The 15,551-nt window shown below is 42.9% G+C and overlaps 1 protein-coding gene across 2 annotated transcripts in view; it reads left to right on the forward strand.

Moving 5' to 3' along the window:
• Nucleotides 1–14,253, forward strand: part of BOD1L1 (biorientation of chromosomes in cell division 1 like 1) — a 54,780-nt gene extending 40,527 nt beyond the window's left edge. Inside the window, exons 18-27 of one of the 2 annotated variants that reach the window (XM_072805987.1) lie at nt 253–337; nt 676–749; nt 2,269–2,344; nt 2,545–2,579; nt 3,649–3,694; nt 6,006–6,055; nt 6,153–6,237; nt 6,651–6,804; nt 9,862–10,002; nt 12,405–12,862. In XM_072805987.1, coding sequence (XP_072662088.1) covers nt 253–337; nt 676–749; nt 2,269–2,344; nt 2,545–2,579; nt 3,649–3,694; nt 6,006–6,055; nt 6,153–6,237; nt 6,651–6,804; nt 9,862–10,002; nt 12,405–12,534 — 876 coding nt within the window. In that variant the 3' untranslated portion in view covers nt 12,535–12,862. The other variant, XM_072805977.1, reaches the window with a different exon arrangement.
• Nucleotides 14,254–15,551: the final 1,298 nt, after the last annotated feature.

The following is a 15,551-nucleotide window of genomic DNA, read 5'->3' on the forward strand; positions in this document are numbered from 1 at the left end:
AGGGAAAAAATAATGCCTTTGTTGCTTTATAGTTAAGCTTTATCTCATGCTGTCCTACCTTCAGAATTTGTATCTCTTTGTATGCCTCACTAGCCACAGAATAGTTGCTTTTTAAAAATTCTGCAACAAACTTGTTAAAAAAAAAACCACTAGAAAATTGTTTTTGAAATAGAAAGCAAAACTTTGGGGAGGACAAGTGGAGACAGGGCTAAGCTTGTTCAACTTAAGAAGTCTTACTCAACTTCTCCACAGGAGGAGAACGCTGGAGATTTGGAAGAATTCTCTAAAACAAGTTCTAAGACAAACAACACTGCTTCAAGGGCCATGGATGAAAAAGGTGAGTAATACACGGACTTAGATAAATTGTTAAGACAGGACTAACCTTTCATCAGGCTTTGCAGCCTAAAGCATAGCTGACTCATTTGCTATCCCTGGAGAATATACTTCATACCCACAGGGCTTGGAGATCATTTGGAATTGGGATCTTAAGTCAACCCAAAGTGTGCTTATCAGTTAGCCAGACTTCTGCTTGTTAACTTGCATGGTGTAGGCCCTGCAGATGGTGTGTGTGCACTCCTGCCTGTGTGACTGGGACCGCTCAGGCCACCTGGGCAGGTATGCCAATGCGGCTGACTGTGGTCCCCAGCCCTGAGCTCAGCTCTGCTGTCTCTGCAGACGAATACAGCAGCGGCGAAGCTGCTAGTGAAAAGACGGAGCAGAATGACGATGACAACATGAAGTCTCAGGAGGTAAGGGATGTCTTGCGTTCTTCCTGTTCAGGTAGTTGAATACTAATGACAAATAAAATGCATTAAATGCTATTACCCAAAGTCTTTGTCAAATGCTTTTGAAGTAGTTCATTTTTTTTTAGTGCAGTGGGACAGCCATTTCATACTGTGCATTTTATCAGTGTCAGTTTGATTAATTTTGTTCTATTCATTTTCATTTCATCCCAACATTTATATTAGACCTATTTCTGTCAAGACCACATAGGACCAGGGACACCTGGGTGGCTAAGCAGTTGAGCGTCTGTCTTTGGCTCAGGGCATGACCCGGGGTTCCAGGATTGAGTCCCACATTGGGCTCCCTGCAGGGAGCCTGCTTCTCCCTCTGCCTATGTCTCTGCCTCTCTCTCTCTCTCTGTATCTCATGAATGAATAAATAAAATCTTAAAAAAAAAAAAAAAAAAAAAGACCACATAGGAGCTGTACCTCAGTGTTGAAGTCCTGTTCCTGTCCTGGCAGCAGGACATGGCCAAGCCAGGCACATGTTTAGGTCAGAGAACAGAGCTGCTGAGCCCTAGAGTCTGGACAGGACTAAACGGAAGCAGCACAACAGTGTGTGCAGAAGGTCCGCAGCAGGTGCCCAGTGCCAAGTGGGGGATTCCTGGGTGGCTGCAAAAGCAGGCCAGTCTCTGGCCCTGCCCCACCCCTGCCTCAGGGGATGTGCAGACAGGCCCAGTGAGGGATGGAATCCACCGGCCTGAAACAAGCCCAGAAATTGAGGGAAACAACCTGTACCCCAACCACATCTGGATAACCATTACCAAAGTTTGCCTGTCTGACACAATCGTCTTTTTTTTTTTTTTTTTTTTCAGATTCTGTTTAAATTCAGGTTAACATATACCGTATTATTAGTTTCAGAGGTAGAATTTAGTGATTCCTCAGTTGCATATAACACCCAGCACTCATCATGTCCCATGCCCTCCTTAATGCCCATCCCCAGTCACCCCATCCCCCTACCCACGTCCCCTCCAGCAACCCTCAGTTTGTTTCCTAGAGTTAAGAGTCTATTCTGGTTTGCCTCCCTCTCTGTTTTTATCGTACTTACTTCATTTTTCCTTCCCTTTCCCTATGTTTATTAGTTTTGTTTCTTAAATTCCACTTAATATACTTTTTTTTAATAGTTCTTTTTTGTTTTCTCACACTTCTGTATGAGAAGTTCAGTGGCCTCTTTTATTTTTCATAAGGGATAACATTTGGTCACCAGTGACTAAGACTAAATCCACATTTAAATGTACATGCATACCGTTTGCAGAAGTCAAAGCTGATATGGAGCACTCAGTTCTACTTCATCTCTCATCATTCCTCACTACTGTGTGAATATGGTTCTCAGTGTTTATCAGCTGATGGAATACACTGAGAAATGAAGCGTGGAGTCATGTATTGTTTAAGTGACAGCTAGGATCTGAGCCCTCGTAGGAGGAAACACTAAATCTCATTTTGAAATCTTTTATTGCTCTTTTGTTTTTTTTCCTTTACCCCTTAGGAAGATCAGCCAGTAATTATTAAAAGGAAAAGAGGAAGACCTCGTAAACACCCCGTAGAAACCATGTTAAAAACAAGTAGGTATTTGTTATGTTTCAGTTCACATGCAAGACATTTTCAGGGGCGAATAGCTGGCTTGGTGGGTAGAGTGTGCACCTCTTGATCGGAGAGTCATGAGTTCAGCACCACGTTAATGTGGAGCCTACTTTTAAAAAAAATTTTAAAAGACATTTCCAAACTGGTTTTCTAAATGAGATTTTTATTTTTTACTTTTTAGAAGAGGACTGCAAAACAGATACTGGCACCGTCACTGTGAGTAATTGCAACAGATAGGAACTCTGGAAGTGTTTGCCCTTGACCTGGATAGTGTATATGGCAGCATTTCTATTTTGTATTCCTTTCATTTTTTAAATATTTGAAAAACATTAAAAGAATACCTTAAATAAAACACTGAATAACCATTTAAATAATATTCCAAGTACTAATATTTTTACATAAATATACTGTTCTTTAATCTGATCCCATCCTCATATGTGAGTTTGCCTATATAAAAATTATCTAGGGACTTCCCTTCTTGTGGTCATTCTTGATTAATACATAGAAAATAGTTGTGTTATGTGATTTTTAGGTAATGGCTTTCTTTATGGAAACCTGAAGTGTGTCTTACCTGTTACTACTCTCTCTCTGGAGTTTCTTTCATAATAAAATATACACTTGATTTTGATTCAGGAAAATCCTCCATGACACTTTATCTTTTTAAACATTCTTTGTCTTTGACCCTAAAGCATATAGTCTACAAAATCATTCTATCAAGACTTCATTACATGAGTTTCAATGACAGCATTGTTAAACAGAAGGTTAAACATATGGCAGTGTTCTACCGACAACTAATGAGGTCCAAGCCTCAGCTCTGCCACTTATTCCCAGATCTGTGACACTGGGCTAATCTTGTGACCCCCTTGAAACTCCTATTTCCTTGAATATAAAGTAGTGTAATGATATCTGTAAGTACTACAGTACTTACCTCCATAGAATTATTACAGAACAGCAAAACCAAAGTGCCATAGGTCAATGCATTTACCAGCATGTAAGACAGTTTGCCAGATTTGGGGAATACTAATGATGGTCATGCCATGTCACCTCCCATGCTCATCTCCCAGTGTCACAGGAGAGTGGCTGGAGAAGAGGCTTGTGGCAGCCCTAATTCTCCATGTGTTCAGAAGCAGGGCATCCATTTTTGCTTGGTATTTTTTATGGCAAAAGATAGGTTCCGAATACTCTGCCTGCATAATAATGATCCTAAACCTCCCTTACATAATTAATGACTTCTTTGTGATGATGACTAACTACTGACTTCAGTTTTTTGTTTGTTTAAATTTAGGTAGAACAGTCTTCACCTGGCAGCAAACCAAAATTAACACAGACAGGTGTGTACCTAGAGCATTGCTCTGCATGTGATCTAAGGAAGGGGCAAGGGCGGCTGGCAGTTGGGGAAGGTTTTAGAGTTTCATTCTCAATGAAGTAGGTTAAAACGGTTGTTCTTGTAGACATACAAGACTATAGCCATTGCCTTTTCTTGTGATCTGAACCCTTCTTGGTTTTAGAAGTCTCCAGGAAGCCTCCAAAGAGGAGGGGGAAGGCAACAGAAAGTACAGTAGGGACTGCACTGGGGTGTCCAAACCCTAATTTACTGGATATGTTTAAAGGAGAAATAGATCAGCCTAGGGACTAGACCATCTTACTGGGAAGACCGGAATTTACTCAAGAGCCTATTGTTCTCAGAAGAATTTTGAAAGCAGCCTGTGTAGCTTCTAGAGCCAGAATGCAAGAGATAAAACTTGTTGAATTATTTTTGTCCTCATTCCAAGGAGAAAAATAGTCCCAAAATGTTGATAATGATTGGCTGTGGGTAGTGGGATAATGGGAACATGCTGTGTTGTTACTATTGCTTGAATTCTCCAGAATTTTTACAGTGTGTGTTTGTTAATTTCATTGTTAAAAATTTTTTATGTGAAAACAACAAGATTGGGGTGCCTGGGTGGCTCATCAATTACGCATCCAACTCTTGACTTTGGTTCAGATCCTGATCTCAGGGTTGTGAGATGGAGTCCCAAGTTAGGCTCCAGGGCTCAGCAGGGAATCTGCTTGAGATTCTTTCTCTCCCCCTTTCCCACCTTTCCACACCCATGTGCTCTCACGAATGTGCTTTCTCTCTCTCAAATAGAACCTTTAAAAAAAAAAGTAATAAGACCTTTTGGTGGGTTTTAAAGGGTTGACATAGGCAAAAAAAGATGAACGTGACAACTCTGTTGGGTAAAACAAATAGCTGGTTAGATCAGAAAAGTACAAAAAAAAGAAAAAGAAAAGTACATAATCAAGGTAAAGCAAATATGTAATTTAGAAACCTCCACATTGAACTATGTGTGATCTTGTGATTGTATTTCAGTTTTTCTTGTCTCTTGGAGAATTAAGGTTGATTTATTATTTTTTCTACAAGGGGAGAGTTTGCTTATGTTTGGTTTTTAAACAGTTTTTATTCCTAATGTTATAATATTTTGAATCCATACAACAAGAAACCTTTATAATTTGAATGTCCTTTAAAGACTCTAATTTGAGCTGTGTAGTTATGTTTTGGTGTGTTTAGCAGTGATTTTCTGAGTCTGGGTAATGATGACCAGTTACAACAGGCTCCTTCACTGTCAGCCTTCTTGGTATAATGTTTCCATCCACATCAGTGTACTGAACTTGCAAAAAGGCTGAACGTGGACCTCACCACCAACGAGAAGTACCTTTGGGTTATCTGTCAGGTGTCCAGTGAGCATCCCCATAACTTTAACTTCAAACAGTGCATTAAACTAAATATTTTTTTCTGATACATTGTCAGAAAACTGTAACATCCACAGAAAGCAAATATATAAAGCATAGGCATACACAACCTACAATAGGCTTATAATATATACTTTTCTAATAGCTCTGATGTAGCTTATAGTCAAAAGAATTCCAGCTACCGCACTACTTATTAGTTATGTGACTGAAGAAATTATTGTTATTATTATTATTATTTTTAAAGATTTTATTTATTCATGAGAGACCCAGAGAGAGAGAGAGAGAGAGAGGCAGAGACACAGGCAGAGCGAGAAGCAGGCTCCATGCAAGGAGCCTGACGTGAGACTCGACCCGGGGTCTTCAGGATCACGCCCGGGGCTAAAGGTGGCGCTGAACCCCTGAGCCACCCAGGCTGCCCTGAAGAAATTATTTAAATCAAATTACTTGAACCTTGTTTTTCCTAATTATAAAACAGGCGTTGTAATAGAGAGAGAGCTACATTGAGACGTCATTATGGTTTGTAATCCTGACCTGAAAGTCCTGGTAAGGTTTGAGGGCTCCCTAGTTGCCCCTCCTCCCTTTCTGGGTTCAGAGTATTTGATCTGAAAGGGACCATACAGGTAACCCATGTTTTTATCTTATGGATGGAAAACTGAGGTTTGAGGAATTTAAGTAATTTTCCCAGATTGCATAGGTTATTTGTGACAAGTCTGAAGTGTGCACATTTGGAGGTTCTGACTTGTAATTGAGTGTACTTTCTGCTAGGTATTAGTCTTATCTGATACAAAATAATGCTATATTGTTGAACAATGCTTTAATCAGCACTGGTACATTCAGAGACAACAAGCCAGGCTGTTGAAAGTTAATTTACACTAAGAGAGTATTAATGCAGACATTTTCGTTTTCTTAAAGATGAGTCCAATAAAGAAACCACTACCCCACAAGAAAGAAGTATGAGCAACGTAAGTGTCAATTTTCTTATCAAAGTATGTCTTTTAGGAATAAACTTAGTAAATGTTCACTTAACCATCCTTTCGGTTTTAATTTTACTGCTTCTAGGATGATGGCGAAGAAAAAACAGTAGCAAATGTGCGTCGGAGAGGAAGAAAGCCCAAGCGTTCGCTCACTCTGTCAGATGATGCTGGTATGTTTCTGACACATTCTTAATTGTGGAGTCTTATCATTTCAAAATCACCTTTTTAAGAGTTTTTCTCTACACGAAGAAAAATCCAGTGGGGCACAGCTAGTATTAATATTACATAAATATGTGTGAAATGGCTCTAATCCCATGTCAGAAATGGTACATCCCAGATGCTTTTTTGAGTACATGTGAATTTTTCATGAATGCTGGCTGTGAACTGCCTAAGTAAACTATCCCAAATGTGTTTGAGATTAAGTTAAACAGTTGTGAATTGCAAGTGCTGAAACAAAAGGAAATGGAAAAGCACTTCTTCTGCCTCCAAGTCCCTAATATCCTACATCCTACACTCCATGACTCTCCTTTGGAAGTGTCTTGGGGAATTGTACAGTCCAGGTGTTACCCTTCTATTTGAACAGAATCTTCAGAACCAGAAAGAAAACGCCAGAAATCAGTTTCTGAAGCCACTGAGGACAAGAAAGACCAGGAGTCTGATGAAGAAGAGGAAGAGGAGGAAGAGGATGAGCCCTCAGGAGCCACCACAAGATCCACCACCAGATCAGAGGCTCAGAGGTAATGGGGGCAGCGGAGAGATTCTAAAGGCCTTCACCGACTTCTCCATCAGAAGGCAGCTTTGGATTTCATGGTATTCTCTTTTCATTGACTCACACATGCCACAGTGTAAGCCATTTCCTTCTGTTTTTATCTTCAGCAGAGAGCACATGTTCTTAGCCCTCGGACTGGTTCTTCATGGAGAAACCCACCTTCCATCTTAAACAATTGTTGAGGATCATATCAGAGTCTGCCAGGTTCTAAATACCTGTTTGGTAGAACCCATTTAGTTCCTGTACAGATATTTATTGAGCCTCAGTAGGAGTCTCAGATACTATGCTGGGCCCATGGGTGAAAGCAGACCCTGTGTACAATATAGTCCCTACATGCAGCATGCTCAGCTCCAGTGTGAGGGACAAGGCAGGTGTACCTATCACTGTCGTGAGATGCGTGTAATCAGTGCTGTGGTATAGGGTGACCATGTGAAATTGCCCATATGTGACCATTTTTTACTAACAGAACTTAATCTCATGTTTCCCAAAATTTATTCTCCCAAACCTTAGTATAGCCAGAAGTCCCTGGAAAAAAGTGTCATGGTCAGATGAGTTTTAGGAATGCCAGTGAATTCCTTCTCCCAAACTTAGTGAATCACAGTGCATGTTAAAATATTAAGGGCTCAGTATAGTCCTAAAGGAAACAAACCTGTTTAACTTTGTCTGAACAAACATTTGCCAATTATACCCCCACCCACTCTCATTAATATCAATCAGTATTTTCCCCACAGCACATTTTGAGACATGTTGCATCTTTTAGTCTGTTAACTTACTCAAGCAAGAATATTTTCCATTTTCAAAGTGATTCACAAGCTGTTAATCTTGGTATCATCTTCTGTCATTTCATTACCCAAGATTAATCAAAATTTCACCGACGTTCATTTCAAGAATATCACTTATTACACCTGTCACCACATTGGGGGTTTTTTCCCCATTTTTAAATATTTTTTAATGAAGTTTGATTTGCCAGTATATAGTATAACACCCAGTGCTCATCCCATCAAGTGCCCCCCTCAGTGCCCATCACCCAGTTACCCCATCCCCCCACCCACCTCCCCTTCCACTACCCTTTGTTCATTTCCCAGAGTTAGAAGTCTCTCATGTTTTGTCACCCTCTAATTTTTCCCACTCATTTTCCCTCCTTTCCCCTACAATCCCTTTCACTATTTCTTATATTCCCCATATGAGTGAAACCATATGGGGAATCCCTGGGTGGTTCAGCGGTTTAGCGCCTGCCTTTGGCCCAGGGTGTGATCCTGGAGACCAGGGATCGAATCCCATGTCAGGTTCCCTGCATGGAACCTGTTTCTCTCACTGCCTGTGTCTCTGTCTCTCTCTCTCTCTCTCTCATGAATAAATCTTAAAAAAAAAAAAAAAAGGGAAACCATATGATGATTGTCCTCCAATTGGCTTACTTCACTCAGCATAATACCCTCCAGTTCCATCCACGTCAAAGCAAATGGTGGATATTCATCCTTTCTAATGGCTGAGTAATATTCCATTGTATACATAGACCACAGCTGCTTATTCATTCATCTATCTAAGGACATCGACCTGTCACCACATTGTAACAGTAATAGTGTCTTGTGTTTATATAAAGACTTAAAATCAATCTATTTCTGATTACTCCACATTGCATTTTATTAGTCATTCATACCACGGTTTGATTTCTCAGAGTCAGGTTTTAGGGCCACAGGACTTTAGGAGCTCACACAAGCTGAAGGTAAGATAGTAGTCTTATACTTGTTTTTTTTTAGGTGGAGCACCTCAGATAAATAGAAGAGACAGAATCAAGTTTCCTGCTGATGGGAGAAGGTGGGGGCGCTGTAGCACAGCATCCCTGCATTCGGTACAGATCCACCCCAGCACCACTGCCTCCCCCTTAAACATTGCAGAAAGATCACCCAGGAGAGTAGGGACCGCCTCATACAAAGTCCTCATACAAAGGCCTTCTTGCTGTCTTTGAGTGACTGTCTAAAAGTAGTGGTCAGGTTTGCCTTTTAAAATTTGTTCTTTGAAAACAAATCTTACTTACGATTCTGTCATCACCTAGACTGTCAGTGCCCTTCCTTAACATACCTTGAGAACTTTTAATTTACAACTGGATTCTTCTCTTATTGTAGATTCCTTGGCATCAGTTAGTTGACTCTAGGGCTCTTCCATCATCTTAGTTCGATTCTTGAGGGTGGTTGGGGTCTTCACGGGCTAGTGCTGCTGGCCCATCAGTGCCTCGCTGTCTGCTCACATCTGTAGCAGCAGCTCCTCAGTATCTTTCTACGTGCAGGCTCCTCAGTAGCAGGGAAGTCCCCTCGCTCTTCTCTTCCTTGTGTCCAGTGGAGGCTGGCCTCCCTGAGGAGTATGCTCTGCCACTTCTGCTCTTGGGGCTTCCCTACAGCATTTCCCTAAATATTTAAGGGCAGCTTCCAAGTCCTCTCTTATTTTAATCCCCATCATCATCCCTGTTTGTTCTCCTGAATTTATGTGCTCCCCTTTCTAAGGCAGCACATGTTCTGTACAAAGTGTGTGGGCTAATGAACTCAGAAGAGGATTGCCCCACCCTATCCTGCAGGGTCTCAGCTGCACCCACACGCCAGCTCAGCAAGTCTTTTCTCTTGGCCATTGCACTGGCAGGCCTGTTCTTCCATCCCCTGGTCCTCAAGCAGTCGACCACTTGGACCTGACCAGCTGGCCTTGTGAATTGTACTGCCTTGGCCCCTTCTCTGCTGCAGTGAGCACTTTGGGGATTGTCATCTTGTCAGCCAGTGTATTTTTTATCACAGAGTCCTCTTTGTCTAGATCATGATAAAATACTTTACACAGTAAAAGCAAAGACACAGTCACAGAGACAGTCGTAGATGACATCAGATCTTCTTTTTACCAGCAGTCCAGAAAACCAACCATTTTCTGCTTTCACCCCCATTCTCTGACTCTGACTCACCTACGAGGAGCCTCATCCTTTCTGAAGAGGCACCGGGACTGGTCTGTTCAGTGTACCGCTGCCCGGTGTTTCTGTAATCTGTTTCAGAAAGCATCATAGCAAGCCACCAGCACGTGCAACATCCACCCTTGGCAACCCAGAAACAATTTCCGCTAGAAATCGCCAAAAATTAGCAAAAGAGAAGTTCTCTACCAGCGAAAAAGTTAGTAAATCTCCCCCATTAGGAAGGTAAGTCCCTGCTTACACTTCAAGTCATTTTTAATCCCCTGTGACTGTTTTTGGTACAGTAAGGTTTTCTTCCCAAGTTCTTTTAGGATCTTTGTCTTGTCAAATAACTGTCTTCTGGGATCATTGGTTTCCCGAATGGAAACCTACTCCAAAAGGAATTGGAGGGGCTGCATAAGGCATGTCAGTCCTCGCTTCACGGCCCCCCCTACACACACTTGCCCTTGACCTTTGTGAGCCTTACATGCTGACTCCATCCACCAGGACCAAAGGCGAGGGGTGTTTCTTCCCAAGGGGTCACAGGTCTGAGTACTTGGCTAAACCAGCCCAGCATAGTCAGGCACCGCACAGGCCAGAATCATTTGTTTTAGCCAGAGCATTGGGAGAGGTGATGGGGTCACAGTAAAACAGCCACTTCCAGCTCAGCCCCTGGCGGGGCTCCCACCCTCCACAGCCCCCTTAACCCTCCTGCTTCTCACAGGTTGCGCCCAGGCCTCCTTTGTGGCCTTGGCTCGTGCCGGTTCTTGAGTGCCCTTTCTACCAGCCGCCAGCGAGGCAGGCTCTGCTATCCTTCGCCCTCCGTCCTCAGGAGGCCCCAGTGCTTCACTTCCTTCTCTGTCCATCATGCGGAACCTCTAGCCTGCCATGCAGAGGATGGTGGTATATGTATGCCCTCTCTGAACTACAGGCTTCTTCCTTTCTGTACATGAGAGCATCAACAGATAAAAGATTCTTCACAGTGCACAAAACTTACACAGTCGATCTTCACAGCGTATGGATAATATATGTGTGTGTTACTATCCCCATGTCCCAGAGAGGGAAGCCACTAAGGTGCCACGCTTCCAATAAGGTGGATTCTCCCATTCCATCCCCATTATGTGAAATGTTATATTTGTCCTCATTTTATAAGTGAGGGAATGAATCTCAAGAAGTTCTGGTCTCTATTTCTCACAATGGAATTGCAGACGAGTTGGGGAAACTCTTGCTGAGATGAAGATTCTGATTCTGTAGGTCTGGGATGGGGCCTGAGAGTCTGCATATCTAATAGCTCCCACGTGATGCTGGTGCCAGTGGTCAGACCGCACCTCGGGTGCAGGAGGGGGCTCACACGGCCGGGAAGAAGCACTCTGACTCAAAGCCGCTGTCCCTGCTACGTGGCATCTAGCACAGGGCTGGCATGCCAACTGCTCAGTTGGTAGGTTCTCACCCAGCGGCCAGTGGCTTTCCCTGACTCGGCCTAAAATGGGAGATCAACAAGCACTGCTTTTTGGCCATTCTCCGCACAGGCGTATATGCTGGAACTGTGTCCTGTACAAGAGTGTGTGACCTGGTTTGGGTTTATTTACTTGTGCTCTCAAAGGAACAATAAGCAAGACAAGCAAAACATCTTATCCATGCAGCCCCATCGGACCATCTCCTGCAATTTTGATTTTCCAGGTCTTTTCCTTCATAGATAGAACCATGGCAGCTTGGCGACGTGTGCCTTGGTGCTAGGTACTAGGGAGAGGAAGAGGAGAAGCATTCTAGCAGGGGAGACATGTGTACATGACTTGGAAGCTTTTTTGGCACCACCTGGCTAAAACTATATCTTGGAGTACATCCAGTGCTCACATGCTGCCGCTGTCACTGCAACATAATTCTCATAAACCAAATTTAATAGAAGTCATACCAATGGTATTTACTATTGTGGTCTCTTTGAGAATTGTTTTAAAATAATGACTGTAGCCTACAGTTGGAAAAAATCAACAGGTAAATCACAGTGGTAAGTGCTGTGGTGGAGACACAAAGTGCCATGGGATTTCCAGAGAGTGGCTTGCTCCATGATGAGGAAGGTTTCCCATAAGGAGGAGTTGCTTTTGAACTGGAGCTTAAAGACAAGGGTGTTTGCTAGGTGGGAGGTGTGGGGTGATTCTCCAAAAACTCCCATGTCAAAGCATAAAAATGTGAAAGAATGTCATGTGTTCGGGATTGGCAGGACCAATCCAGCGTGGTGCAGAAGTCAGGGCAAATTATAAAGGACTTTGTGAAATCTTGGGATGACTTTATCCTGAAAGCATCAGAGAGTTACGAGGAATATATGTGTAACAGATAAACAGGACAGTGACATGATTCATTGGGATTTCTGACAGATAATTCTGCTGGCAGATGGGAGAACGGGGATGGGCTAGGGGCAGGGTGATTGGCCAGAATGCTCCTCTGAAGTTCCCCTGCCTTTTTAACACTGCTGCCTCTCCTCAGTTGTATTGGCCCATGAGATGGGATTGGGCACCCGCCCAGATGGAGTCCCCCATCCTGCTGTGCTCCTTCTCAGTAGCCTCGACTTGGGGCAGTGCGTGAAGGACTGGCTGTTAATTGTTTTGTTTTGTTTTGTTTTGTTTTTGATAAAGATTTTATTTATTCATTAGAGACACACAAAGAGAGAGAGAGGCAGAGACACAGAGGGAGAAGCAGGCTCCATGCAGGGAGCCCGACGTGGGACTCGATCCCTGGTCTCCACGATCACACCCTGAGCTGAAGGCAGCACTAAACCGCTGAGCCATCTGGGCTGCCCTGTTAACTGTTTTCTAGCTCGAAGAACTAGGACCCAGAGAAGAAGGCAGATTTGAGCCAGGCTGGCCCTGGGAGTGTGACCGGGCCAGAACCAGAGTGCGGGTCTCCAAGCTCTTCCTGTTGTGCCCTGTGGATGTGGGGCTGGTTGCACATAACCAGTTAGCACTGCTCTTCTAGAGTCTCCTCTAACTATATAAACATGACCTGGGTTTTCTCTCAGCTCTCAAGTTCAAAATTCTTCCCTTTTTTAAAGAACTCCCAAATTATGGAAGCCACTCCTGTCAGCTCTCACCACTGCCTTGACTTTTGTTTACTGCAGATCGAAGGCCCAGCTCTCCCCTTCCAGCAAGCGCAAGAGGGAAGCCAGCCCCCCCGGAGCCCGGACTAGAGGCCAGCAGAGGGTGGAAGAAGCCCCTTCGAAGAAGGCCAAGCGGTAATCCTGGCCACCACCACCACCATGCCCCTGGCGTGTTGGAGACACAGGCGAAAGGAGAGAATAAGCCTGGGGCCAGAAGCTTTTTTTTTTTTAACCAGGGAAAGGACATGCATGTGCTGTAAGTTTCTAGGTGCAAGCTTTTTCTTGTTCTGTTTTAAACAGCTTTATAAACTATTGTTCATAGAAGATATTATGTACATTTATTTCAGATAAAGGAAAATAAGTTTACTTTGTATCTGAACTCAAAACAAAGTAGTTGTATATTTTAACATCTGAAATTGGGATTTCCCGATGTGACACATCACTAATGCAAACCCTTCCAGCCTATCAGACACCAGGCTGCCTACTGGTAATCTGTGTACAGTATATAAACATGTAAAAATAGGTTGTATTTTACTCTATGTATGATGCTAATCAATGAACACTTTATTTATTTTACAGAGAAAACTTATCTGTGAACTTTACTATATATCTGTTTATTTTATTTTATTATTTTTTTTTAATAAAAAAAGGGTTTTAAATGCTATGCAGTCATTAGTAGAAACGTTTTAGGATGCTGCCTGCCTTGTAACTCTCTATGGTCTGGCAGGAAATACAGGATCTTCTCGCATGTATCCAAGTGAAGTAGTTTAGCTCAAGAAAGGGTCTGCATTGCTTCCCTGTTCACAGTTGTGACTTTTTTAAGAATGTAACTTGATTTTAGATTATGCTCGCATCTGTGACTTTACTTCCAGCCCCACTGGCGTGAGAGGTTCTGGTTCAGGTAAAGTTACATCCTGTCACCTGCAGCAAAAACGCCTCTGTCGGTGTTCATCCCTCCCTCTGTGCTGTTCCGAGGCCTCTACTCGTTCTCTTTCCATGTTGTCCTTTTCAGTGAAGAGAAATGCATTGAGATTAGGTCACTCCTGTCTACTGAGCTTCAAGACTTTATGTTGTTTTATACACAATTATTTCATGATAGAAACTGGCTTTATTGCCGGATTTCTTTTTTAAACATATTTTAACTCCCATACGAACAAACTGTCCAACTTAAGTTTTTCATAAGATTAAATTTTTCTTAAGATCAAATTTGTCTCTAGCAATGATGTGATGAGTTGCCAAATAATTGAGATTATTTTAAAATGTTTTGTTCATATTGTTTTATAATTAAAATTTACATTCAGTGTGTGTGAATTTTTTTTTTGACTCTTAATGTAAGGTGGATATTTCTGTCATTTTACATGGTTTCTTACAAGATTTTATATATAAATTATAAAATGTTTCCAAAACTTGAGTGGTAAGAATTTTTTTTCTGTATTTTAAGTTTTCTCTCTGTGAAAACTACTTCCTCTCTCCAAATACTTGGTGTTAGAAATGCTGTTCCATTTTCACTTTCAAATATGAGTCAGTGATGGTGTCTCAGTAGAATTGAATGTTGGATCTGGAAAGGACCTTGGAGACAAGGAACAAGATGAATTTAACCAAAACCGGGAAAGCTAAAGTGATTTTCCCTAAAGTTAGTCAAGGGAAGAAGCCAGAGTAGGTTCCAAAGCTCTAAAGTCCTTGACCAACAACAGTCTGCATTGTGAGTTGTAGATTGGTTTACCAAAATGCACACCTGAAAATGTGTTCTCCATGGGAAACCAGTGTATTCAGTCTAGTCACGCCCGCTGTGGGCATGACCTCACAGGGACTAAATAGTTGGGTTGTGAGGCATTGCTGCCTCTTAATAAAGTTGGAACTAAAGATTGGTACTAGAATATGGAATTTTCTGGCAGGAACTCAGCTAGACCACTTGGTTTCCAGTTGTTCTGAAACCCAGGTGGGACAAAGGGGCACCGGAACTGTGGGGGGCATTCTTGATCGTCATGGTAATTTGATCCGGCTAGTATTTAGTAGAAGGAAGTTGGGAATGCTACACGTTGTACAGCACACAAGGCAGTCCTCGCCTCTACAGAAATGTCCTTGCCAAATGCCTGCAGCGTACACCTACAAATCCCTGAGACACACGGACCATCTCCACACTTGCCTTTCCCTGGTCTGGGCTCACGGCTCCTCTGTGAGCAGCCTGAAAAACAGCACATGTCAGACCTGACAGGGCTGGGAAGAGTCGGCAGGAGCACCCCTAATTGGAAGTGATGTGGCTAATTCCTCAGCTGGAGCTGGAGCCCAAGACCACAGTCCTTTCTCCCTACTTCAGGCCTCCCTCCTCAGCATTACAACCCTTGACCCCCACCCACCACCACCACCACTAGCTAGACTTTTTAAAGACTAGAACCTACTAATAATGGCTTGTCCTGAGCACCCCAGTTAGGATCGGCCATCACGTGGCATTCCTCTTGACGAGGTCTCACACTCCTAGTGATTGGTGGCAAAGTTGGGTCCTAACTCTAATCACCTAGTGGTCAGGATTCTTTGTGCTGGGCCCCATGGAAGTGGGGCACTGATGGACCTCAGCACCAGGCCCAGAGACCTAAGGATGGTGATCTAGTGGAGGTTTGCCCCAAACATCCTAGCAACTGATTAACCTAAGCAGCTTGAGATTGGGGGTTGATGATTCCAGTTCAGAAATGCTGAAAAGGTTTGC

Source organism: Canis lupus, chromosome 2 (assembly GCF_048164855.1).
Source record: "Canis lupus baileyi chromosome 2, mCanLup2.hap1, whole genome shotgun sequence".
Classification (NCBI taxonomy): Eukaryota; Metazoa; Chordata; class Mammalia; order Carnivora; family Canidae; genus Canis; species Canis lupus.